This window comes from Agelaius tricolor, unplaced genomic scaffold (genome assembly GCF_023055355.1).
Source record: "Agelaius tricolor isolate 1412-34295 unplaced genomic scaffold, bAgeTri1.0.p SCAF_3, whole genome shotgun sequence".
NCBI lineage: Eukaryota > Metazoa > Chordata > Aves > Passeriformes > Icteridae > Agelaius > Agelaius tricolor.
This window is the reverse complement of record NW_027269263.1, coordinates 47942333-47969610: the sequence shown is the minus strand read 5'-3', so window position 1 is coordinate 47969610 and position 27278 is coordinate 47942333. Positions and strand designations below refer to the sequence as shown.

The 27278-nt window shown below is 38.9% G+C and overlaps 1 protein-coding gene across 9 annotated transcripts in view; it reads left to right on the top strand.

Annotated features, from left to right (window-relative positions):
• The window catches only part of CADPS2 (calcium dependent secretion activator 2), a 284338-nt gene that overhangs the window by 67743 nt on the left and 189317 nt on the right, over positions 1 to 27278 (top strand). For all 9 annotated transcript variants that reach the window (XM_071423750.1, XM_071423752.1, XM_071423747.1 and 6 more), the window contains exon 3: positions 25441 to 25773. In XM_071423750.1, the coding sequence (XP_071279851.1) occupies positions 25441 to 25773 (333 nt within the window). The remainder of the gene's footprint in view (positions 1 to 25440; positions 25774 to 27278) is intronic.

Sequence of the window (27278 nt, the reverse complement as noted above, 5' to 3'; positions counted from 1 at the left end):
CTCTGAAACAAAAGTTGAGATGTCACCCTATGATCTACTTGAAAAGAATTCTCCTGGAAATATGCCTTGTTTCTGATACTGAGCAAGGAAGCTCTTCTACATTTGAGAATGAGCCCAGAGTGAATATGTAGCTTTTGTTTCCTTGGCAGTTTTACAGAGATGGGTCTGAGAACTGCAGGTGGGCTGCATCCCTCCAATGTGCAGCCTGATCATCATGACCCAGCAGGTGTGCAGGTTGCATCTGACTGCATTCTGTAGGCCCATGGGGACTGAATTGTCTGCCAGCATTATAAGACAGTTTGATGATGCAGAGGTCAGTCTTCTATCACCAAAAATGGCATCAAGAAAAGAAAAATTTACATGTGAGAGATGCTATAACTATTTTAAGACTGTCTGTGGAACAAAGATAAGGCCTTCTTGAACAGGAGTCACTGAGAAATTTCCAAGCAGTTGGAGGGGAAGATAATTTAGCTTGTGAAATGCAGATTTCTGTTCTACCATTGACTCTGAGAATAACTGTGTGTATGCTATGAATGGAAAAGGGAGTTTTAAACAAGTTTTTGTCTTTGCACAGGCCTCTGGCACTAGACAGTAACTTTACTGAGGCAGCCAGCACCCCAAAACCCCCTCTTGTTGCAAGTTCTTAATAATGGCAAATTAGATCTATTACAAAATGAATTATTTATTTGATCCACAAATTTAACAGACATAAGACTTTAGCAGATGACTTACTACCCAGGATAAGCACACACTGCTAGTAGATAAACAATACAGCACAACTGAGGTACTTGTATTACAGCTAGCAAAGAAGTAGTACAGATTAGGATTCTATCATCCTAATGGATGATGGAATGGTATTTTACCATCCACTTGCTGATAGGAGGTACAGATGATCCTTCCTCTCAGTTTCCAGAAAAGTATCCAGGGACATGCATCCAAACTTTTTGGGAAAAGCCCTGCACATTTCCAGGGAGTGTGTAGGAAGGTTCTGTCTCTGATAATTTGTCTAGCTTTTATATGGTAAAGCAGTGACTTTCACTCAATGATATTTAAATTTCCTTTCTGTCTACATCTGCTCTCCAGACCAACCTATTTATTCTCACCTGGGGGTTCCAGAGATAACCCCCTGTCAGGTTATCTCATCCATATACAACAGCTGAATGTGTTGGTAGAGAAGGGAAGGGGGGAGGAATGTCCTGCCGCAGTGCATCACTGCAGAATCAGAGAATCACATTGATCACTATGGATGTCTTCAGCCTTAGCATTGTTTTATGGCTCTTGATCTGAATATGCATAGTAATTTCTCCTGAGTTAAGTATGAAGACTTGCAGGGGCTGTAGACTTCACAGTAATTATGTCTTTAAACCTGATTTTGTCTACTGAAAGGAAAGGTATGTCTGTCTTTTCCTAAAGTGACACAGAAGGCAAATGCTCCTTCCAAAATGTTCATGTTTAATCATAACAAAGTTGAATAAGTTATCCTGAAGGACTGAAAAATTTGTAGGTAAATAGCATGTGGTACAGGGACTAAAATAACTGAACTAGTGAAGGAATGAGACTATGAGACTTTTTTTTAGAAGTAGGTAAGCCCTGTGTGTGTCTGAACCCAGACCTGATTCTTTGAAAAAATAATAGTGAATACTGGTGGCAGGGGAGTCTGCAGAGCACGAGCAGGCATGGACTGAAAGCTGTGTGCAGTGCGAACGGTAATAAGATGTCCTTTTTATTACTGTTTGTTTAGAGAAAAGCCTTTTTTACTGAAAGCTCTGAAAAGTACTGAAAAATACTCTGAGATTAACAGTGTAGAAAATGTTCCTTACTATAGTCTGCAAATTTAATTTTTGGCAATGGTCTTAATTTGCTTGTTAGCCTAAGTTAGAAGAGATGTTAATGAATGTTAAGTTCTTGCTGTTGAACTGTCAGAAAAGGTTATGGTAAAACAGCAGTGTGAACATGTTAGCAGCTTTTGTTAAAGACTGTTCCCTTTCCACTAAACTGACTTTGACCAGGAGTTGGTGATTTGAAAAGGAGGTCTATTTTTCCCTGTCAAAGTACTGTTACAGCTAGTGTAATGACAGTCTCTGAGTTGGAGTTTGTTACCTTCAGCACCAAAAGACCCTTGATACTCCTGCTAAAGCAGCCCTGCTACATTTTTATCTCCTTGTTCTTGGAGTAGAGCAAGATAGCAGAAAGGTCTCCTGCACCAGCTGCATGTTCAGGTCCATTGCTTTGTTTGAGGAAATGCCCAGGAGTTCAGTGTCCAGAATTCTTTTGCTGGATACCAGATACTGAATAATATTTATTAGACTATTTGAACTAATGGAAGCATTTAGCTCAGTCTTCGTTGATTCTTGAAAACATTTATTTGTTTGCCTTTAAAACACATTTCTAAATTTTGCGACTCTGTGATCATGAAACAGTTGCTGTTCTGGTTGAAATCAACTGGAGACATAAGCCTGCTGCAGTTCAGAGATTCAGAATGAGTACAAAATAGCTAACCTAAATAACTATGGTAAGGGGTGAGAGCATGTGTGTGCAGAGGTGTGTTGGATTTTTGGGCGGGGTTTCTCTTTACTTTGTTCATTAACTGAGAAAGCTTTGTGGTGAAGGTAGGTGCAGTGGGTCTGGAATATACAGAAGCTTAAAATGGAAGTCAGAAAAAGTCACAAAATTACACTTCTAAAGGTGATTTCTGTAAAATGTTCTTAGTGCTTGTAATTCACATGTTGCTGTGTGATGAGATCCAGCTGGTACCTGTCAGCATGATCATGGGTCAGACAGATGTCCTAAGCATGACCCATCAGTGAAATAAAATGCAGTCCTGAAAAACAACTACAAACAAGGCTGTTTACATTTAAAATTCAGCACACATTTAGCTAATTAATAGAGCTTCAGCAAGGGACTCATCACATTACAGCCTTCAGAAATTTATTTAATCTGGACTAGAGCAGCATATCAGGCTACATTTTGTAGAAATGCTACGGTTCTGGTGCTCACATTTGGATTGACAGGTCTGTTTAGATTAGAAATCCCCCTCAAATTGTTACATCTGTGCCAGGTTTCAACATGTCCGGTCCAAGCCCAAGAATCAGCTTTCTGCCTTACATTGAAGTTGGTTGAAACTTTTTTGGAGTTCCTGAAAAATAAGGAGACATAGTGTTTTAAAAAGCAGGATTTAAACAGATTTTCCTAGTGATTATCTGTTCAGATGAAGGGTGAATAATGGACCAAAACCTGATGGGAATTCTATGTGCATAAAATATCCTGAGTTGGACAGGACCCACAAGGATCACCCAGTCCAGCTCCTGCCCTGCCCAGCACCATCCCCAGGGGTCACACCATGTGCTGAGAGCATTGTCCAAACGCTTCTTGAGCTCTGTCAGGCTGGTGCTGTGACCACTGCCCTGGGGAGCCTGTTCAGTGCCCAAACACCCTCTGGGTGAAGAACCTTTTTCTAACATCCAACCTAAACCTCCCTGACAAAGCTTCAGGCCATTCCTTTGGGTTCTGTCACTGGTCACTGCAGGGAAAAGATCAGTGCCTGCCCTTCTCTTCCCCTCATGAAGAAGTTAAAACTGCAGTGAGGTTTCCCCTCATTTTCCTCTTCTTCAGGCTGAACAGACCAAGTGACCTCAGTTGTTTCTCAAGGGTTTCCCCTCAAGGCCCTTCACCATCTTCACTGCTGTCCTTTGGATGCTCTCCAATAGCTAATATCTTTCTAAAAGCACCCAAAAGTGCACACTGTTATTTACAGTTCTAGCATATAAGTCTGTAGTTAAAAAATAAACTGCTGGTGCTGCCTTGCTTTCTGTGGGGGCTGGGCTTGATAATCAAATTCATCATCTGCAATACAGACCCAGTGAACTTGGATGGCAACGAGCAAGAGGTTGCCATAAGCAGAGCTGAATGTTTGTTTTTCAAATTTGCATAACTAATTGACAGCTTATTAGAAAGCTGAAAGCTAAAGGCAGGAAAACTAATTGGTTACAGCAGAGGAAAATTATTGTTACAGCATTTGTGTACTGGGGATGCTTAAGCCACATTAAAAAATTATCTTTCAGGGGGCAGATGGAGCAGTCTGTCAGGAGGCCTCAGAATAAGTTTCAGCTGAGTTTGTTCATATTGCCACTTGTTTCATTCCATGGCTGTTCTTCTGCAGCACACTGCCTGACTGCTACAGCCATGGCCAGAGCAACAATAAATCTTGTTCCTTGTTCTGGTTTTCTTCTCTGGGAGCTCCACTTGTCCTGTTTCTGCATCTCCATGCCATGCTGGACGGCTGTGCTATTCACCTGCATGGGGCCTGATGGGCAGGAGTGCTGACCATATGGGTGATGCTGGCTGGGCTGTGAGCTCCACAGCTGGTCTGAGACTGCAACCATGGGCAAGGCACCCAGTGCTGCTTCCCAGGGCTCCTCTGTCTGCCAGCAGCATCCTGAGCCACACTTCTGGGAGAGAAACTTCAGTGAGGGCACTGTGGACTGTATTACACCCACTGACAAACAGGATAACCAAGTGTAGAGAAGGAAAGGATGTATCCAGCCTCAAAGAAAACATGTAAAAAGCAAACAGCCTTGCCTGCCAAAACATCTACCTCAAACACCCTAAAATTAAAAAAGTGTTAATTATGTTAAAATAGTTCTAATCATATATGGCTTGTGGCCATGATGAAAGCACAGTCTTAAAGAGAAGAAATACAGAAAAATTAGCTTCAGAGGTAGAAGAGAAGAAATCATGCTGTCTGCTGATTTATGTTTGAGAGTGGGAGAAACTTGTTTCTTAATTTCTGTTGTAAGGAGGGGAAAGTTAAGGAAAAATTATTTTTAGGTGGCTTTGACTGGAGATTTCATGTAGCTGGTTGTAAAATACCATCAGATCTTTTTAGGGCTTCTTGCACTGATTTTTCATATAGGACTTCTAAGGAATATCTTTTGGGTCATGTAAAAATAGGACTTAGAGAGTAGAATTTCCATGGCAGCATTCTGAAGCTCATCCTGCCTCTTTAGCTGGCCCTGTGCCTTGTGCTGGGAGCATTTCAGTATGTTCTTGAGGAAAATGTTGTGAGGAGGAGGAGGTTTGTTAAGAACTAGCTAAAGTTTAGACAGCCAGAGGGCTGTATGAAAAAGATGGGCATTATCTAAGCCAGAAATGGACTGGGCTGATGGAAATTGGAAAAAGATTGTACCAGATTTTTTAAAACCAACTACAGGAGAAAGCAATAACTTTAAAATAATGCATTGTTTATAAATGAAATCATAACATCCTATCTTAGGCAAAATAGGAAAAAAGTCTGTAAAAACCCCCAATAAATAGGAAAAAGCAATTTAAAGAAATGTCACTTAAGCAGAGCATGTATATTAAAAGCTGAAAATAGTTTCCAGTAATCCAAGTGAGTAGTTGTACAAATGGTTCTCATTTGAAGGATGCAGATATCTTCAGGTGCAGCATATTTTCAGATGGCAGGAACCACAACTATGATCTGTAGAGAGCAAGTGATAACTGTGCAGAAGGAAGACTACTCAAGAAAGAAAACAAACCCATAATTATTCTGCATGAATCACAGAGCAGTCAGGGTTGGAAGGGACCTCTGGAGATCATCTAGTCCAAACCTCCTGCCAAGGTAGAGCCCCTTGTAGCAGGTGACAAAGAAACCTGTACAGTGGATTTTGGAGGTCTCCAGAAGGGGAGATTCCATGACCTTCCTGAGCAGCCTGTTCCAGTGCTCTGCTATCCATGGTGTGAAGTCTTATGTTGAGGTGGAACTTCTGTTTTAGTTTATGGCCTTTGCTCCTCATGTCACTGGGCACTGGTGAAAAGACTAAACAAGCCCTGCCTCCCACAAGTCTTTCCTCATGAGAGAGATGCTCCAGTCCCCAGATCATCTTTGTGGCCTTTGCAGGACCCACTCTGGTGGTTCCTTGTCTTCCCTGTGCTGAGGAGCCCAGAATTGGACCCAGCCCTCCAGGTGTGGCCTCACTGGGGCTGAGTAGAGGGGCAGGATCACCTCCTTCAGCCTGCTGGGCACACTCTTCCCAATGCACTCCAGGATATCAAACTGTAATGATTTGTAATGATGTTAATTGCTGTCTATTGCTACATTTGTTCCATCTCCAGAAAGGGATGTAGCAAAAGTAAAAGAGCCATAGAAAAGAACATCATATGTATGTGTGTGCCTGTATATTTGTATATTTATGTGTAATATATTTTTTATTTATATGTAAACCAGAGTGCAGATTATAAAGACACTTGAGCAAGGCTGCTGGAGTAAATGCAACTACTCTGACAGTTTCTGAAGCAAAGAAAAATTGCTAAAGTTCCTGAAGCTTAAGAAACTGTTAAGATACTCTGGGTAGGAGGGGGAAAATGGATGTGAAAAATTAGGAGCAGTTTAATAAGAGTTGATTGCCTACAAACTGTAGTTGCAAATGTGTTGGATAAAAGCAACCATATCCACGAGGAAGGAGAGCCTGCAATTAAACTGAGTGTAAAACATCTGTAACTGGTAACAATCAGTATAACAGAGAATATATTCAGTGTAGGAGATTGATAAGAGAAACATTCATAGGGGGCAGCAGAGAAGAGAAATTCTGTAGCTCCCAAGACCAAGATGCATGCTCTCTGCCTCTGATTCAGCACTTCTTGTAGTTCATGAAAGAAAAAAAAAGAGTTATATAAATTAAAATGACAAGGGTGTTACTCAGCATCTTTTCTAACTTATATCTACAACTTCTATCAAACTAGCTTCAGTCTGGCAAAAGGAGAGACAGTTTTAGCTATATGTCTTGTTATCACAAGGAAAAAATACTATACCAGTAATTAATATGACAGTCATATTGTCCAAATGCTTACCTCTTTGGGTAGACCTTCATATGAGATGGTTGCTTGGGACCTTTAAGATCAGAATAGCTACAGCCTTGATGTATTAGTTAAATATAAGCTAAATTTCCCTTATCAGACTTCACATATGGTAACTGAGTCAAATTCCTTGCTCAGAAGGTTAAATATTTGTTTTCTAAAGATGTAAACAAGCTCATGTTAAGCTCGTGAGCAGTTTCTGACTTTAGGAACTACAATAGAAATAGCTTCTCCAGAGCTTTTATCTATTTTTCTGTCTAGTCTATTGGCATTTTATCTTCTTTGAGACTTCTCTCCGGTGATTGTTCAAGCTTGTGTTTATGTATTTTAAATTAATTTGTTGCTGGTTAAAGCAGATTACCATGCCTTAGAGGAGGAACTAAGAATAAAGACTGCTTCGTCCCAGGTGAATGTTGTAATTAACATTAATCCTGAGAGCCAACGTCCCATGTCTCAGCTGTATTAGGAAGATGGAGAAGGCTCCTTGACTGAGGAAAGTCAGTCTCCTCGTTGATGGAGAATTTGTTCTTTAGAGAACAGGAGATGCAGTTTTCATTCTCCCAACCTCTATCACCTCACACTGTGAAGGAAGTGGCTTCTTGCCTGTGTCTCAGTTAAATTATTTGACAATTTCTCTCCAGGACTGTGAGGCAAGTTAGGTCAGCCAGCTTGATGCTTGACAGTGGAGCTCTGGAGAGAAATAGGATCTTTAGATATCATCCCTTTTGTCTGTGTTTAGACATCTGTGAGCCCTGTAATGTTATGCCAAACCTTCTGGCACAATGCTTTTAGCATGTGGGGGCACCTAGGCCTGGAATTTCCGCTGCATGGTAAATTCCTACCAGCAGAGCTGCAGGGTTCTTCTGAGGTCTGTCCCTGAGTTTTCCCAGCTCCTTGCATTATAAAGGGCTTTTGATGTCTGTATGCCACAACTACTTAAATAATTGATGGTTTAAATAAATGGAAAGAGTGAAATGGTTTTTAGGATGTGTATGTAAATGCTTTCAAATACAGTGGTTTAAGAATTCATTTAAGGAGACTGTAGTGAAAACTGCCCATGGGAGGATTTCTTTCCCCCCCATTTCACTGTCCCCACTGCATAACCAAGCTGTGGGTCAGGTTTGTCAACTCATAGAGAGATAGGGCAGGTTGTTTCGATGATCCATTTTTTGTTAATTTTCAGCTGGATCAGCTCCTTGATTTATATGACTGAGTCATGGAATGGACATAATCAGCAGATTTGAGTTAGGTGCCAGATAGCCACTGAACACTTGATGAGAAATTTGGGCAGGAGGTGTTGGCTGCCTTTGGGTGGCTGCCAGTCTCTTATTGTCAGAAGCATTTTTGCTCAAGACTACTTCTTTTTCCTAGCATTTTAATAATTTGCAGGGGAAATTGAATGATGATATTATTGACTTTGTTAGATGTCATTATTTAGGTGACAGAGCTGGTGTTAATGCACACACATTAATTCAAATTTCATCAATGAAAGAACTTTAATGGTAATATGGAAAATAATTTGACAATGCTTCTTCACCTTTTTTCCAGCATTCTGTAGCAGATTAAAACTTTGTACACAGATGGCAATTTTCTTTTTTGGTATAAGATGATGACCTCCTCCAAGCCCTCTCCATTCTTTTTCACTTTTAGATATGGATAATCATGATTCTGTTGTGACATTTGAAGAAGCTTTAATAGTATTTTCTTCATATAGTGCGTGGCTCATAATTGTTACATAAAAACACAAAGTGAAGTGCACCCAATTAAACACCTGCAGGAATAAAATAGGATAAATCAGGAGAGAAGCCACCTCTGTGTGGTTGGGGTACACATCTGTGGTACATTTCTTTTCTAGTCCTATTTGCACAAATTAGAAAACGTAACTTTTTTCTGGCACTGTCCCCAGAGTTCTCAACTAGATAACATGAGAAAAACCGAACTATTGTCTTCTGATCCCCACTGAGATATCAGAAGATGTTACCTAAAAAGATGAGGAAGTCAATAATAGTTCCATTGTGTTTTAGATTGATAACATTGATCTCTATGACTGTGTTGGAGTCAGAAGTTCATATTGTTTATGTAGCATTTATGTAAAGTCTCTGTGGTATTATGGATTGTTTTGAAGTTGTCTCCAATCCTTCAGTTTTTTCTGCTTTAAATAAAGCTGCAGAATGGAAGTCCAGCCTGAGGTTCACTCTAAAACTAAAACAAACCAACCAATAACCACTAAATGAAGTGTAGCATAATATCTAGAAAGTGCAAGCAAATTAGGGTTCCTAAGTTACTTCTGGGCTGGAACCATGCCATATATATGTATATAACAAAACCACCTTTTTTCCCCTCACATTTTGACTTCCTTACCCATTAACTCAATGGGCATAAGGTAGAAAAATGGGTGCTGTTCATAAACAGTGTTTCTGATGAAGAAAACAGTGCAGGGAGGGTTCTTTTGATGAAGAAAACAGTGTGTCCAGTTTAACACCTTTGCTCAGTTTAGTGTTAGTTCTGACTATGTCTGGGTAGCCATGAGAAAGGGGCCTTGGCCATGTTTCAGTGTCTGCTGCACATGGAGTCAGGGGAGACCTTGGATGAGTGGAAGATGAATGTTCTTAGATATCTCCTAGAAATATTCCAGCAGGGAGCATTCCCAGTCTTATAGGCTATAGAGAGGAAAATTAAGGGTTAAAAAGGTAGCATCTTGCTTTTAATTAAGTACTGAAAAATATTGCTAGCTAGCATGAACCTTTATTTGAAATAAAGCTAAAATCTGGTTAAATTTCAGTGTAAATCTGTTTCTGTTGCTGGTATTGAGACCTAACTGCCTTTTCTGAAGTTTTAATTTAGGCTTTTTCAAATCTAGAAGTGGCTGCTTAGCTTGGCGTTTTTTCATTCTTGATGTCAGTCATTCTTTGCATCCCAAAAGATCAAAGCTTGTGCATGACAGTGAAGTTTTCCTGCCTCTTGACAATGTGTTTATGAACCTGCCTCTATGATGATTCCACTGCCAGTTTCTTACTTGATGATATTGCAGCTCTACTTGTTTCCGGATTGCACAGCTGAAGCTGAACTTTGCTGTGTGCCTGGAAGCTCCAGAGTTTTTGGTATGATTTAATGCAGGCAGATTACAAATGCAGCCTGCCAAAACGTATAACAACTTGAGATGTTGAGCTTGGCTCTGTCAGCATGTGAAGAAGTGCCTGCCAAAACCAATGGGATGTGCTGGGCGTGAACGAGGGCAGCTCCAGTGAACGAGGGCAGCTGATGCCAAGGCAGCATTCTGGTGTTTGCTGTAACTTCCGTACGTCTCGTAGGTGTGAGCATCTTCCTAGCTGTGGCTGCTCCACGAGCACGTGCTCAGGGATGTGCAGAGCTGCTGCACAGCTTTGCTCCATTGTGCCAAGCTTTGTGGTTCGAATCTGACAGTCTTCTAAAAACCCTTTTGTCCTTGACTTGAAAATAGAGTTCGCTTTTTTGGTCTTGTTGGGCAGATGCGTACTGACTTTGTGACTGCAGCAAGTATTAGACTTCCCTTCCAATAGTGTGTTTCTTGTTAGGGTTTTTTCCTTTTCTTAATCTTTGCCTCTTACATGTTCAAATTCTCTAGCCTTTTGCCTGTTTGGTGTTTTATGGGGTAAATTCTTAGTGTGAGAGTGAAATAATCTGAATTTCACTGAATCGAGCCATGAATTCTGAAATGACGCCCCAATACAAACTCATAAGTACACGCTTACTGCTTCTATTGTAAAAGATTTTTTTCAGTATTTAAATAGTGATCATGATAAATATGCAAATTATACAGTAAATTAACCTGTCAGTAATACTAAGTATGTTGAAAGGTGCAATCATTTGTAGAAGTGGCCATGTTAAGGAGGTTGTTTCTAGCTGTCATAAAATTTATGATTAAAATAAAAAACCTTTAGGGATTATTCTGGGCTCTTCGGACCATCAAATTAGAAAATCTGTGTTAGAAGATGACAGAAGGCTCTTGGTATGAGTAATATGTTTCAGAAGTTGGCAGATGAATAGTGCAAATGTTTCCAAATAGCCTGATGCAAAATTGAGTTACTTTTTTATAAAAAACTACTTAGATCAGTGTAAGTCTGCTGCCTAGATAAGTGGGAAATATGTTTTGAGAATAGTCTAAAAGAAGCTGTAATAAAAATGAAAATTCTTATGCATTAGTGGAATTATGACTAGAAATTGAGTGGAATGACAGTACAAAGATTAAAATTAGAAGAATTTGCGATCAGACTTTGGCTTTGCAGTGTTCAGGTTTTGGCCCTATGGGTGACAAGAGATGTGTGGTCTTCTCTCTGGGCATTAAAAGTGCATTATGATGTTGACAAATAGGCTAGTCACAATAACCAAATAACTTAAGCTTTATCTTGGTGTAAGTAGAGCTGGTTTTCCAGCAGCAGGGTAATGTTTGCTTGCTAATTGCATTTGACTTGCAAACCATTTGCATTTCTTGCCAAAGCTCTTGACTGGCTTAGCTTGAAAACATTTTGAAATATAGGTGCTACTGTCATTTAAGAGACAAAGCTTAAAAATAAGCATACTTTCCTGTACATTTCTGGTTTATTGAAACTGGAGCCCATAATTGGAGAAAAGAAAAAGAAGTGAAGTCCTGTTGGGGTGAATTTGAAACAGACTGGGCACACACTGGAGAAAGGAGAAGTTTTCAACATCATGTTGGTATCATTTTTTTAATTTCTTTTTCCATCCTCAGCTCTCCACACTGTACTTGTTGCTGGGAGCTTTGAAGCAAAAAAGTTCAGGACTTGGGGGTTTTTTTTGGGAGGAGCCCTCTATTGTAAGAGCTCTGTGAAGAATTTTTTTCCTGTTTCTTTGTGTAACTGTGCAAGAAAACTCTGTAGGATCTTGAATTACACTGGGTAGATAACTAGAGTTTGTCCCTTGGTACACAACCGTAGTTACCTCTAGTCAAGAGGTTCCTCTGATTGTAATAATTGCAGACTGCCCCATTAATTGCAAACAAAGTTTCATAGATTGTTCTGCTCTCATCAGCAGCTCCCTTGGAAGCCCAGGAGAGAAAGGCATGTTTGTGGAAATGCTGAGGGAGGAGGATAAAGGCATATGGACAATGTCTTCCCCATTGTCCCAGGCTGGGTGCAGATTTTCTTACCTCACCTTACCATTCGTTTGGACTTCAGGCATAACCTGAGCAGTATGGAGGTCAGGAGGAGCAGGAACTTGACAGGCAGCAGTTGTTCCTGTTAGAGGTAGAGGCAATATCTGGCTGGTGTGGCTGTAGAGAAGAACTCACTTTTTGTGTCTTAAGTTAAATTTAAAACACAAAATAAAATAAAGTTAAATCTTTGCCATAGAATACTATTAGCAAGGCAAAATAGTTGATGATTGTGTAAAATTATTTATAAATAAATAAAGAAGAAATCGAAGGTGTTTCTGATGTGAGATGATATCTTGAACAGTAATCTTTAAAGTGGTCTAGAGAATGTTGAAGTATAGTGAATTAATATTTTCTAAAACTTAAGTACTCTAAAGAGAGAGTAAACTATGACTAAGAAACCTCAAAGTTACCATTAAAGCTATTTGGACCTTGACATATAATTGGAATTCATAAAAATAGTCCAACTTGTAAAAGTTTGCATTCTGCATGCTAAAATCTAGAGGGATTAAACAGCAGACCAACTGTTCATTAATCTTCCCATTGAAGCATTGCTTTCTGAAGTGCAGCCAGCTGGGTGATTATTAAATCTAAGGAAGGATTTAAGATTTAGAATGCATTTTGAAGCTCTTTTTGTGTATTATAACTTTGCTGCCGACACCATGAATTGATCACCCTTGTGAAAAATTAAGCAAGGAAAATATATTGTTGTTTTTTGACACACAAAGATTACACTTAATAAAGCTGGAGGGAGAGAATGTATTTATGATAAAGGCTGTTTTTTTAAGAAAGTTGTATTGGAATAAAAATATTTGTAAGACTACAGTTAGCAGCTAAATCTGACATGCCAATGGCTTAGTGTCTGCCAGCCCCGAATATCTTTTATAACTTTCTGAAATAGAAATGCATTCTAATGAGTGATGAGATGGTGCTGCTGTTGAGAAATGTCCACACAAGTAATAATCCATTCTAAGTGCAAAGACATAAAAAACAATTCCCCAAGTATTCCTATTTTCATGATGCATTGTCCCTACCTGCATTTGCACTTATATTCCATTGTTCTTATCTTCCTCTTAGAACAGGAGCACTTTGAAGTACAGATTGTCCTTTGGGAGAAGCAGGGAAGCAGTTTTTGTAACACCAGATACATTCTCATCACAAAACTAGTATTATCTATCACGTCAGCTTGCAGTTAAACTCAGCTGTGTTGTTCCATCCCATTTCTCCCCAAATGATTCAAAGCCTTCTTCTGTTGTGACTGTTTAGAACTTCTGGAAGGCGCTCGCACCGCTTGCCTTGGGATGTTTTGTAGAAGTCTGGACAATGAATCTTTGCAAGCTTCTCTGTCCTCATTGTGGCAAGAGAGCTTCCTCTAGGAGGGCTTCAAAGCAGAGCCTGCATGAAGAGCTCTGGGCTGTCCTCTGGAGCAGTGTGCCCTTGCCCAGCATTTGGAAAGGGGTCTAAAATGGGTGAATTTCATAGGTAAACATGGGTAGTAGGACAGTTTGTACTCCTTTCATCTTCTAGATTACATCTCTTTATCTACTTGACTCCAGTCAGGCAGTTCCAGATACCTGTGGCAGTTGTCACCTTCTTTTCTCCTCTTTAGCCTTTGTTCTTACTTCCCATATTTTAGTAATGATGGAATTATTTTTTAAGCAGTTGTATTAAACTATCCTAGCAGCTGTTGGGTCATGCAGGAGGCAAAAGGTTCAAGCAGCCTTTTCTATTTGGTTTTGGGATGCAAAGTACACAGCTGTGATTCTTTCTCATAGATCTTTTGCTCTGCCACTTCTGTACACTACATCTAATTCTCAAGAATACTGTTAAAACCATGTCACCCTTCATGGGGTACAAAAGAAGTTTTTCCTTAGATGGAAAGTGAGTGCATTTTCCCATGTGTCTATTTCCCCTAAATCCTGGGGATCACAGTAGGAGAAAGGTGCCATACTGGTAGATAGGACATCATCAGGAAGCCTTCAGAGGCTTTAGAGGGTCTACTCTTGTCCTTGTTTTCCAGTGAGTACCCAAGTTTTGCAGTCTTTGCAGTGTGTCAGTTCTTTTCCACTTTCCTTAGGCCACAGAGTGAAGTCAGTGCTTTAACCTTTCTCCCCACCCAACAGTGGCCTTTATACTCCACTGAAAAAATAAGCCACTAAAATGAATTAGTACAGGGAAAGAAAGTGGCAGGTTATTTGCTTAAGTTGTCAGTTTGCTGGCACTTTTTCAGTTGCTAAAGCAGAAAAAAAATAATGTTAGGAGACAACATTTCAGGTGGCTGCAGCCCAATTTCTATTTGCTCATGTCCTTTTTGAGCATTCAGCTGCAGAATATATAAACTGGAAGTGAAACAGTGGCACTGATCAGTAAAAATAGGTGTTCTGAAACAGTGTCCTCACTTTGCATGAAAGTATTTAGGGTGGTGGTGGGTGACAGGGACTGAAAGGATCTCAGCAGACCTGGTCTGACTATAGAGTCCCTGGCATTATACTAAAAATAGAGATATAGTAGTATGCTCATTCGAACTAAAAGCTATTAATCTATACTCAGGTGAAAATGGTTAATGCAGAAGCATATTAATGGTAATAGGGAAGTGAAATAGCCAATTCTTTTCATCTCTGACAAAATGGAACCCGGTGCAATACCAATGATGAAAACTGTCACTTACATAACTTCCACTTTCAGGCAAGTGGAATAAAAACTAGAACCACAAGTGACTGCAGAAGAAAATTTAGGGAAGTGAAGGACTATTTTCTCTTCTTTATTGTACTTAGCCATTTACTTCAATTTTTCTCACAGTTAATGTAAGAAATTGGATTTTATATTTAGAAACATTGTATCCTAAGAGGTAGGACTATCATAAGAGATAAAGTGCTGGGGCTTCTTGTTTTTTTACAGCACTCAGTAAACACCAAAAAATCAGAGAATTGGGGAGTTCCTTAGCAAGCCAAATGAAAATTTGAGTTACTGATTTTAAGCAGGTGTGTGTTTTTCTCAGGTTTGCACATACCAGAGGCAGTTTTGTATAAACTAGTCATCATCTGTTGATTTTTAAAGAGATAAATATGCTAAGTAAATGGTTTTTTTCCTAATCCTTTTTAGCAAGACTCTGTTTGCTACTGTCATGGTTTGATGCTGGCACAATGCCAGTGTCTTTCCTGAAAATACACTCTCTGGTTTCTGCTGTGAGATATGACCAGGAATAAGCAAAGCAGGCTCTTACTTAGAAATAAAGAAAAGAAAACTTTATTAACTACACTACAATTATATGTAAAAAGGAACACACAGGAAAAATGAAAACTTTACAAATACCTTTTTTCTTCTTCTCACTAAATTTCTAATATGTCTATCTCTTAAATTTCAACTTTCGGTCTAGCATCACTTTTCAGACAATCAATTTTCAGTTCATCAAGAGGAGAGGAGTCTTTCTTGTGCCATAGGCTTCTCCTGGAAACACAGCTGAAGCCTCGTGTGTTTCCTGTCACTCGTGGCACCGCCCGGAGAACATCTGCCATCATGACCTCTTCCTTTTCATGTCCAGTGCTCTCACACTGATCATGGACCAGAGCTGCTTCTAGGGTCGTCCTTTTAAGGATGCTTTGTCTCGTTCCAAAAAGAGCGCAGTCTCACTTTTGGGACACCTGTCCCCCCCAAATTTCACCCCCTGGGGCCGAGGGGTACCAACACTGAACCCTCTCGGTTCTGAGCCATTGCCTCCCCCTGGATGCAGTCTCTGTGTCACAGGGAACATGGTTCTGTCCATGGCTATAACAGGAAGAGTCCAGCTAAGCCACTCTATCATCTCTTCCCACCTAAGCTTCTTCTCTCCCAACATCTTTCCCTTGCCCGGACCTTCATCACACTTGCTCACTTGCTCATTTCTTTCTTCATCTTCCACTCTATCTCTCTTCTAGGAAAAGTTACTGCTCTGTAAAGTTTTCATTGTCCAAAAACAAGTTAAAAACTCGGGCTCTGCCCGCTCGGAGACTCCCACAAGCGGCCGACACCTTCTCGCTGCCTCTCTGTCTCTGTCTGTCTCTGTCTCTCTCTGTCTCTCTGTCTCTGTCTCTTTGTCTCTGTCTCTCTGTCTCTCTCTTTGTCTCTTCTCTGTCTCTCTCTCTGTCTCTGTCTCTCTCTGTCTCCCTCTGTCTCCCTCTCTGTCTCTGTCTCTTTGTCTCTCTCTCTGTCTGTCTCCTGGGGGGGTGGCTGCCCGATCCCTCCTGGTGCTTTTCTCTCTTCCACCCTCAGGGCCAGGCCTACCTCTCCCGGCCGCATGGCTTTCCCCCCCCCCCGCCGCCCAGCCAGCAGCTGGGCCGGGGCAGGTCTGACCTGCTTCCCTCACGGACACCCAAGAGAACTTCCCAGTAGCCACACCAAGTGCCAGTATTAAAATCTGAACACCTATTGGTGACCACAGCATATCCCAGAAAGCCTACTTCCTGTCAAACCATGACAGCTACTCATTATTTCTGTGTAAATATATGTTTGATGTCTTTTTTTTTTTTTTCAATCTTTGGTTTCTTCTTTTTGTTTTTTGTTTTTTTGGTTTTTTTTTTTTTTTAAGTTTTTTTTATCCTTTGTCTTCTTCCGTTACAGTCAGGGTTGGGCACCTTCCTTATTGAATTTGCTGGAAAATAGGGACCAATTGTGAGGTGAGAGTAAGCCTTTTTACAGGTGCATCACCAAGGCATGCTGTGTTGCACATTCAATTTAACAGCCCTTTTCAGTCTTATGGTATCTAAAATAGAGCCTTTGAAATCCTCATAACCTGGAACTTTGCACTGGTCACCAAAGGGAGGAGTTGTGGTCAGGCAGAATCAGCCCACTGGAGAGCAAGCTGTTAGCTCTCTTATTGCATGTTTCAGCCTGAGCAATGGGGCAATGGGGCTTGGTCAAAGGGGAAACTGCTGTTAAAGGGAAGATCACAGTGCCTGTTCCAAGTGGAGGCTTAGCAAAAGAAATCCACACCCATGCTCACATAGGCAGCAGTCTATATACTGTGTCTCATTAGGGTGCAAAAACTATTGCTGCTGTTATCAGCCATGAAAGGAGGATAAATATGCTTGTTTCAAAAGGGTAGCTGGTTAACTTTAATAAATTAACCCAGGAGAAAACACTGCTTCTGGGTGAAACAGTTTTGTGGATTTTTTATGGTGATTGTCACTCTACCTCTGTTTGTTCTTATGCCCAAGGCACGAGCATTGCAGCACATGACTCTGTGAAATGTGTTGCCATCAGGAACAGCAATTTGTGTAGACATTGGCAATTGCTTGTGCATTTTGAAAAAGCTGGAAAAGGAAAAAATCCCAGTGCACAGTGTTGTGTAGTGTGCTTACAAGCATGTACCCCTGGAGCTGTAGCAGACATTTAAATTTTCAAGAATTTGAGTTTTAGTGGGTTTTTTTTACAGATAGCTGGTTGCTAAGCTGTGGTAAATGTCCAGTGTGCAGCTGTTGTGCCCAAAAGAGCTGAAGAAAGCAAAGTACATCACCTGAAGATTTCAGCTTGTGATGGTTTCTGAACCATTAATATTAATAAGAAGAAATGTGTTCAGGAAGGGTAGTAGATATATTAAAAAAAAAAAAAAAGTAAAATTTAGAATGATTATGCCTCTTTGGATGATGATGGTTTACCACTTTAAATTTTGCTTCCTTTTTTACCTTAATGTAATGTGCTACTTTAAAGAGGTTTTAAAAACAAACAGAAACTCATGACCTCACTGTTAGCCAAAATTAAAGATTTTTTTTTTTCAGATTTCTTACCCCCTCAAAATTAAGGAAAACTGTACAAGTAGTATACTTCTAAGAGAAGTAACTTTCATTAACAAAATAATCATGAAATTTCTGAAGTAGAGTAATCAGAGTTTATAGGTGTGATTTTTTAAAATATTTTGCTTTTACCTGAAGGTGAGGACTCTGTTCTGATGACTTACATAGATTTAAAAATAGGATTCTTTAACTCTGATCATTTCATTGTAAAAAAATCAAAATGGTGCCTGGAGGATATTTCTAGGGTATGAAAGAGAACAGGGGAGGAATAAGACCTGCAAGCAATGTCTATTTTTTTTTTTTCTAAAAATGTAAAAAGTGCTTCTGATTTCAAAATACTGGGAAAATCTCATTAACTACCTCAATTTCCACTCATGTTCAGCAGCCAAGAGTTATTAGAAGTAGCTATTAGCATGCATTGATAACTGCTAATGTCTTCTTCAATATAAATGCTATTTCAGTAGCCAGTGCAGAAATTTTATTCAAGAAGCATAAAAATAATTATATTACTCTTGGATGTATGATGCTACTACATTAAGTAATTATTTTTGACCCAAAATGATCTTGTTGTTCTAATGTGCTTAGTTGAACTAATCTAAACATCAACTTAATAATTTTTGGTGTGAAGAAAATAATTTTTTCTTTCTTTCAAGACTGTTGTAAGTGCAGTGAGAATATCATATCTTCTGCAGCTCCAAGGTATAGCAGCAGACAGTGCTGGACATTATATATGTTAATTGCTACTAGGAATAAACCTTTATTCTTAAAATGTGTAGCTGTGGAAGCTGTTCTCCAAGTTGTCAGAAGTTTTTGCACCTTCACCAAACAAGCCCCAGCTCTTGATGTGATGCATTGTGTGGTTTCAGTCTAGAGTGGAACTACTGAGCAGTGTGAGAGCTGGTCCCAGAGAGCATTGCTCACATTAATGACTAAGATTGCAATAATTTTTATTCGTGTGAAACAGGAAGGACTTTAGGTTGGTGAGATCTCTTGACAGTGACTTTGAAGAGCTGCTGCAGTAGCTGCATTGGGGCTATTTAATATTACACAGTAAATGTCTTATGCTTTGTTTTGCCTTAATGCTTCTAGCACAAGATGATGATGCACGTCACATCCTGTTTTTAAATAAAAAACTTGTTTCAAATCCTTTTAGTTTGCAGAACAATAATTATTTTCTTTTGGAGAAATTTTAGCGCTCAATTTAGCCCTGAAAATTGCTGTCTTTTTCAAAAAAATTATTCTGTAAGTCATAAACTCAGGATGGTAATTGTGCAAAGCACAGCAGGAGCTTGAGTACAAAACACATCAGAAAAGTATATCAGAAACCTAAAAAGCTTTCATAGACTTGAATATTCCTTGGACTTCCATCAAAGTCCTTTTTGCCCTCGTTCAGTCTTTATCAAAGAGGCACTTCTGTTCATTTTTATTTTTTAATTGACAATTTCTGATATGACATAGTTGCCAATAATCTTAATATAGTTCCAGCTTTGCTTCTGGTAAGCTTAAAGGAGAAGAAAATTCTTTTAAAACAAGAACACATCCGTAAGAACAAAATGTTTCTCTCCATGGCTGTGTATCTGTGTCTGGGTGATAGCATACTTCTGAAAAAAATCTCCAAAGAGAAATATCTTAAGGCCTTACATGACAGTCCTTTTTCTAAGTTATTTAGAAAGGTTCTGTTTTAACAGTAGCATGTTTTAAGGATGCCCCAAATATCAGTTTCAGTACATTGTCCTGATAAACAGACTGGAGATCTAGGTAGTTACCACTCTGGTTCATCAGTCATCGTGCTGCTGTAGGAGGGCAGTGCTTGGCCCTTGTGCAGCAGTACCTTTACAGTTGTGCCAGCCTCTGGTGGAGTCTTTGGAAGAAGGTCACCATTAAAGAATGTGTTTGGATTGCTGGTGCTGGCCCAGTGGCCACACTTTAGTTCTTGCAGCTCCTTAGCAAGCTTCTGGAGGCCAACAGCGACCTGAATAGTCCTAAGTAGAAGGACATCATGAACTTTCACCGGTAAAACAATGTGCAGCATCAGTTGGAGTACTTGGTGCAACCACTTTTGAATGCTCAAGTGTAGGTAATGAAGCATTTCCTATGGTCTCCATCAGTGCAGAGATTCCTGTTACAGCTTTGGTTTGTAGTCTGGAAGAAAGGATTGTTTTATGCTTAATTCAGAATGGCATACAAGTAATCATAGTAATAGAAGGAGGAAGATGTCAGAACTCCTAGGTGACCTATTATTTAGAGGCCCTGTGTGCAATGGCTGTGGTTTTTATTCTTCCTTGTCACGAATGCGTGATTTAGATTTCTTAAAGAAGCCCTGTGAAAGGTATTATAAAGATATTAGCAAAAGCATTTTGAATATGGTGTTGTGAAAGTGTGATTTAACAAGGTTCAGTGTCAACATTCACTCTTACTCTGCAGCAGAGTTGTTTGAACAGTATTTCAAAACTACAAAGGCATAAGTAAAGCTACAAAGGCACAAGTCAAAGTTATCATACTAAAGGTTACACACAATATCAGTTGCTTACCAAAGATCTGCCATTGTAAAGGGTCTCAGCCTTGAGAGGCTCAAGGGAAGATCACAGCTATGCAGCCAGGCTGTTTAGCTGGGACAGCTCAAAGAAAACTCACTTCATCTATTGTATACAGGGAACACAGTTCCATGTATAGGATATGTATGTTGGCTTTTAGTGAAGTTACGTGCAGTGGGAGAGGTATTTGTGAGATTTCTTGTACCCACAGCCTTCTTTGTTCCTCAATAAACGGGTCTTGGAAAAGCCACCTGCTGTTCATGCACAAATTGTCTGATCAGCGTTCCAAGGTCACCAGTGCTCACTTGGTCCCTCTGCTCCTTTGTGGGTTTTCAGAGAACACATGAGAGCTAGAGGAGTTCTTGGCCAAGCTGTGGCCCAGGCCATGGCCTCCACTGGGGCCTGTACCAAACTGCTGCTAGTTTGGTCATGTGGCTGAGTGCACCCAGCACACACCCCAACTGTGCTGGAGTACGCATGGAGCCCAAGGGTTTGCATCCAGAATTTAGCAGAAGTGCAAAAAGCTGTTATGCAGCTTGAAAGAGGTATTGTAAGAAAGGTAACCAGCTGATTCAGGTGGTGGTTAGGGTGTCTAGCAGTTTGCTGTTCCAGAGATGTAGTGTGCATTTTGAGCTGCCACAATGTTTTCCATGAATGATGATGCATTGAGCCTTGACTGTTAAGATGTAGGGCATTTCTGAAGGGGAAATGTGAACTCCTCAAAGCTACAGGAACAGAAGTGACCATAAAAAATGAAGAAAAATCTCTAATGGCTCTGGTGGAAGATGCAAATGAAGCTCCTAGTGCTGCATTGCTTAAAGAGGAGGAGAATGTTGGTGCTTTTGCACTACTAGAAGGTGTACAGAGGCCAGATGAGCAAGAAGTTTGCAGAGGTGGAGATATCATTCTTGTGGTCCACCTATCCTACTGGCTTTGCATGAATTTTCTTTTTCCTTAGCTTTACAGTAGAGAATAAGATAATCATGTTTGTGTTGCCTAATTGTATAATTAGTCAAATTTGGTATGATGTCTAATAAATAGAAAAGTTATTTAAGGAGTATGTTCTAGAAGTGAAAATCAGTTATTTTCATAATATTTCTAACATTTTCTTAAGTTGTAGACACTGCTAAATAATGATTTTTCATCTTTAAACAAAAATATACTTTTAAGGTAATTATCTAGTGCTAAGGACTATTTTGAATTAAGGTTTTTTAGCAGCATTTGCAGTAGATGAAATTGCATATGTGTAATGATTGGGAAAAAAGTGGATTTAAACAGTGCTTCGGTAGATTACAATTGTTATTGGGGTTTTTTAAAAACATGTTATCTCACCTTTGAATAAGTTGAACTTTATCCATCAGAAACTGAAGGTGTGGCTCAATCCAAAAGTATTTAGGAGGACTCTAAATAACAGGAATTGAAAAAGTTCCTCAAAGTGGATATATATGGCCCATTGGAACCTGTATTTGAGTGATCTGTTTTCTCCAAAATGCATTTTATTTGTTAATAAAATGTTATTAATATAATTAATAACATTTTTTATTAATATAATAATTTGTTTTATTTGTTAATTCCTTTTTATTGTTTGATACCTTGTTAGCAGTGAGTAACATGGACAGTTGATGCTGATTTGTGGATTCAATAAACTAGTAATGATACTAGACATTTAAATGCTGACTGACAACAGTGTCAATCCAGGATGTCTTTGAGGAAGTCTGAGGAACGTTGGTAGTAACAAGAAATGCTTCATTAAAAACTTTGACTCTTTCAAATTATTTCTGAATAATGTCTGGATTTCCAAAAGATTGTGGCTGATCTACCAAATCTAGTTCCATGGAGAATTAAATTTCTTTGTGCCCACAATAACTTTTTCTGATGTTTTATATTTCACACTCAAACCTCTTAATATTTTTCATCTCCAGTTCCCCCCTAGTGTTGAGAGATTTGAGATAACATTTTACATTATAATTTTTTGAATAATTATTTAATTAGAACTTAGTCTAATGATCAGTTGAAATACAGGAATGAAGGCAGCACGCACCAGAGATTTAGTGAATGTACCTAATTAGCATTTTGCTTTAAAGATAAATATCAATAAAAATATTTTCCCTCATGGGTATGATTGTGTTGCTCATATAATCTTTGAAAGCTCTGAAACCAAGCAGAGGAATCTCAGAAGTCTAACTGAAGCAACATTCGACATGAAGTGTACCATATGTCTTTCAGGAACAGGATTAATGAGACACTTAATAGCTTTTTAATGCATCTTAGTGTTTTAAATTTGTGACTCATTTGATACAATCCTAATAGAATTTCTATTCTCTTATGGTTTTCTGTTGCAAATAAATCCTTGACTATGAAATAGTTTTGCTAAAATGTTATTATTGCTTTTTAATTATCTTAAATGCAAGTACTTCATTTTAAAGATGATGTTACATTTTTTTTCCCCTCAGGAAAAAAATGGTAAATTTCCACTTGAATAGGAGTAATACTGTAAGAGCTTTAGGTCCAGTGGATTCCTTTGCAGAGCAAACCATGTTTTTCATACCCTGTTACTCACACCTTGAGTTTATATCTTGAGTAATTTCCTTCTATATCCATTGTATCTTGAAAAATAATTACCTTGGAATAATTTTTGAAAATTTAATAAAAATACAGTTTGTGACCCAAAACACATCAGAAAGGAATATTTTAGAGTCAAGGGAACATGCATATTGTACTTTCTTTTTGCACATACCTGTTGCTTTGTCCAACATGAACATGCCATTATTTTGTGATTATTATGTGCACCAAGTGTTGCAATAGTGCTTCCTTTCCATGGTTAAGTGGTCAAAAAAATGGAATGGGTTTTTCCTGGAAAAAAATCTCTTGGAAAATCAACTTAAGAATCACAAATAAATTTTGAACTAGTATGGCTTATAAATCAAGGAAAGTGCTTGCAGCTTTACAGCCCTTTCATTCAGGATTAATCATTTCGAATAACAGCACAGAAAAAAGGTAATGGAAGGTGAATGATATGCTGATGTTCTCACAGGGTGTATTTTAGGGTGTATTTTGCAGGTTTGGAGTTGGGTTTTTTGGTTTTGGGAGTATTTTTTGGTTTTTGGGGGGTTTTGGGGTTTTTTTGGTGTTTTTTGGTGGGGTGGATTTTTGGTTGTTTTTTTGGGGTTTTTTTGTTTGTTTGTTTGTTTTTTGTTTTTTGTTTGGTTTCATTTGGGTTTTTTTGTTTTGTTTTGTTTTTACAAGACTGGTCCAGTTATAATAGCAATACATCAGTTTGTGTAATCTTGCATGAATATGAGATTTTAGGTGGGAAGTGTCTATAAATATTCTTAATTTCTCACTGTCTTCTGCATCTGCTTTCTCTTGTGGGTAGGCAGGCTAATGTGATGGAAGATTAAATATTTTGATGAGCAGTACAAAGTAGCTGAAATAAGTTTGAAGTAATCTTTTTTTACCAGTGAAGCTGTTAGAGGAATGAATAATTTGTAATTGCAGACTGTTAAAAAAAGGCAAGACTTAATATCCTTGTACCTGTTTGTGTGAATAAGTTTTATTGCTGAATGGAATTTCTGACTATTAGTTGTTTTGAAATGAGATTCAATGTTTGTACAGTCTTTTGAGAAAATTAATGTAAGCAGTAATTGACAGTAACTACATCAGGTCCCATTATGGGTAAGAATTTAACCTTAGGTGTTTACATAAAAGAAAATGTATTGTAGAACAGATAGAACATAACATGGGATTAGTATATATGGGGTTTTTTAAAATAATCTCCTTGGGCAAATACTTTTAGGTTTAATCTGTAGCATTCCTGTGCAATATTGATTAGGATATCTACTGAAAAATACATTTTATAAGTAACCACATTTTAAAATATGCTGCAAGAGAACGTGCGTTGACACATTTTAGAATTAATTTTTCTTGATCTGTTTGCATCTCTGCTCAGCTTTTCAGCTCCTCTCTTACTCCCCTTTTCTGTATTTTGAAAGTGAAGCACAGTAGGTTGGCTTAGGTTGGTTGTTAGGTACACCATCTTCTAACATGACCTGGAGTCAGAGCTCTGCTGTGCTATCATTTCCATTCACAAAATCATATGAAATCATGATTTCATAGCACTTGGTGACTGTAATGAATGTCTGAAGGTGCATGTTTAATTCCCAGTTCATCCATCTGACTGGAGAGAGCAGACAGTCAGAAAGGTGATGGTTCTGTTGAAACTTTGTGGTTTCTCATCTGTTCCTTGCATTTCAGCTGTGCTTGGGATGTTGCTGTGGCACCCAAGCAGCTGAACCATGCAGAGTGGAGGGCCTTGATTCATCTTCCCTCTCCTGCAGAATCCATAACTCTCCCTGAGTTATCCTTTCAATGGCAGATGTAGTTTAATCCCTGTCCAAGGCACACATCCATTGTTTACACAGGTGATTGTGCTGCATTGTCAGCTTTTTGTTGGGTGTATCTTGTAGAGAAACCGTTTCATGAGACTTGGTGCTATAAATGAGCTACATGCAGGCCACATACAGTGTCTGCAAAGGCTGACCTTGCCAAGGCCCTTCTGAAAGTGATGAAAACAACCGTTCTTGAACACTGAAAAGTTTTTACAGAATGTGTAGCTGATTTAATTGGTTTGTTGTTTTAATTTAACTTGTCATATCTTAGAGTATGAGTACTTGGGAGAGGCATTTTTATGTTGATCATTGGTGATTTTACATGGAGAATCCCATACTGTATCTCCAGTATTGTATTTACAGTAGTAGAAAGAGCTCTGTGCCTTTGAGTCTATCTTCTCAATTGTTAATATTGATTGTGGTGTTTCTTTAGGGTTTTTTGGATTTTTTTTTTGGTGGTGTTTTTTTCCTCCTTTTTTCCTCCTGGATTTCTGTCTCATTGTGGGTAAATTTTAAATTAGCTGCTGTTAATTCAAAGTTCATCTAGTCTGGCTATTCTAAATTTATGCATAAGTACTTGTAAAAAAACCCATAACAAACAGAACAAACTGTATAACTCTCTCATATAAAGCGATCTTGTGTAGGAGCAAAATACTATCTTGTATTCCCTTACACAGGGATTGTTTTGTATTTGTGTCCATGCCTAACTGGTTTTGTTTTTGTTTTCTCTTTTTTTACTTTAAAAGGTATTTCTCAAGAGTGACCGAGTTGCAAGAATGGTCCACAGTGGAGGATGTTCTGCAAGTGACTTTAGAGATGTTTTTAAGAAAAACATAGAGAAGAGAGTCCGAAGTTTGCCGGAAATCGATGGATTAAGCAAAGAGACAGTGTTGAGCTCTTGGCTAGCCAAATACGACGCCATATACAGGGGAGAAGAGGACTTTGGCAAGCAGCCGAATAGAATGGCCTTAAGTGCTGTATCAGAGCTGATTCTGAGCAAGGAACAGCTTTATGAAATGTTTCAGCAGATTCTAGGGATCAAAAAATTGGAACACCAGTTGATTTATAATGCCTGCCAAGTAAGTATTGGTGTCATTTGGTTTTGTTGTGTCCAGAATATCTCCCCTCTGCCAGCTGGTCCAGTGCTTCCTCTCTGTGTGTAGAATCATTCAATTTTAGGTACATTTCTGCAGTCCAAGGAGATGAGACTGCTCAGCAAGGAATCTTTGCATGATCTAATTGCTGCTGAGCACTTGGATAAAGGGTGTGCAGAGAATGTGGTACTTATGCTACAGGGGTCTCCTTTTACAGTGTCACAGCTCACATGATTTGAGTGATTCTGAGGAATGTGCCATGATCTGTACATCTGCATACCCTCTGATAAATTACATATGCATGCACATACATTTCTAAGCCTGTGTGTGTTAATCTTTAAAAGAGATTTGCTGCCATAAATAGATGACAGGTGATTCAGGCTCCTGTTGGACATCCAGTGTCTAGAAGGTTTGTGTGTTAGAACTAAATGTGCTTCCATTCAAACATCCTCTGCAAAGCTAATTTTCACATTTCTGCATTGTTGTTTTGTTGGATAAATGATTTTTCCTGTAAATTACTGAGACCAAGACAGTCCATTCAACAGTCAGATTTATGTGTATAGTCTCTTGCTATCAGTAATATATTTGGTATGTAAAAATATTTTATTAACCAGTGTTCATAGTGATGGAAGTGTAAATTAACAGTTACTTAAGGAGGAAAAACCTGAAGAAAAAGGTGTTTTTGCTAGTCTCACAACCAAGTATCATAAATGAAGCATTTAAACTGAGATCAGACAGCTTCTTACACTGTTTATGAAATATCCAACCAGATTACAGCTGAAATGTTTTTCATATATTATGCTGAAGGCTGGTTTGAAATTATAGGCCATCTTAATATAGGAAAAAATTATATGTGTTAGTGTAGCATGAAATCATGTATCTGTTATATGATCAAAACATCTGCAGCATGTAACATTTCTGCTGCATCAAATGATGAGCAGTGTTTTGAATTAAAAGAAATAGAAAGTAAAGTATTTCTTCTTTTTGTTCCTATTGGTCCCATCTTTTTTCCTTTTGCCTCTAAATTTTCAGGTAAATTGCTAAACCTCTGGGATGTGTGGGTTGGTAATAAGATGACGAAGCATTGAAATCCAGGGGAATAATTTTGGGAGGGTTTTATATACAATAGAACATAGAGGCATGGGAGGCAGTTTGGATAAGTCCTCCAGAGGTCATTCAGTGCAGCTTCCTGCTCAGAGCAGGGTGAGCCATGAGGACAGGCTAGGTTACTGAGGGCTTTACCAGGCAGGTCTTAAAACTTGTAAGAACAGAGACAGATTGTGCAAACCTTATGGGCAACCTTTTCCATCATCTGAAAACATGAAAAAACCACTATTTTTTGCCAAGTAGATAACTTGTTACTTATAGTAGAAACTCAATAGGGATTCCTTTCTCCTCTGGTGTCTGGGGATTGCTAAGTCTTGCTTTTTACATTGCTGTGGGTGGTCAAAATCTGCTGTTAGTCTGCATTGGGCTAGAGGAACACAAAA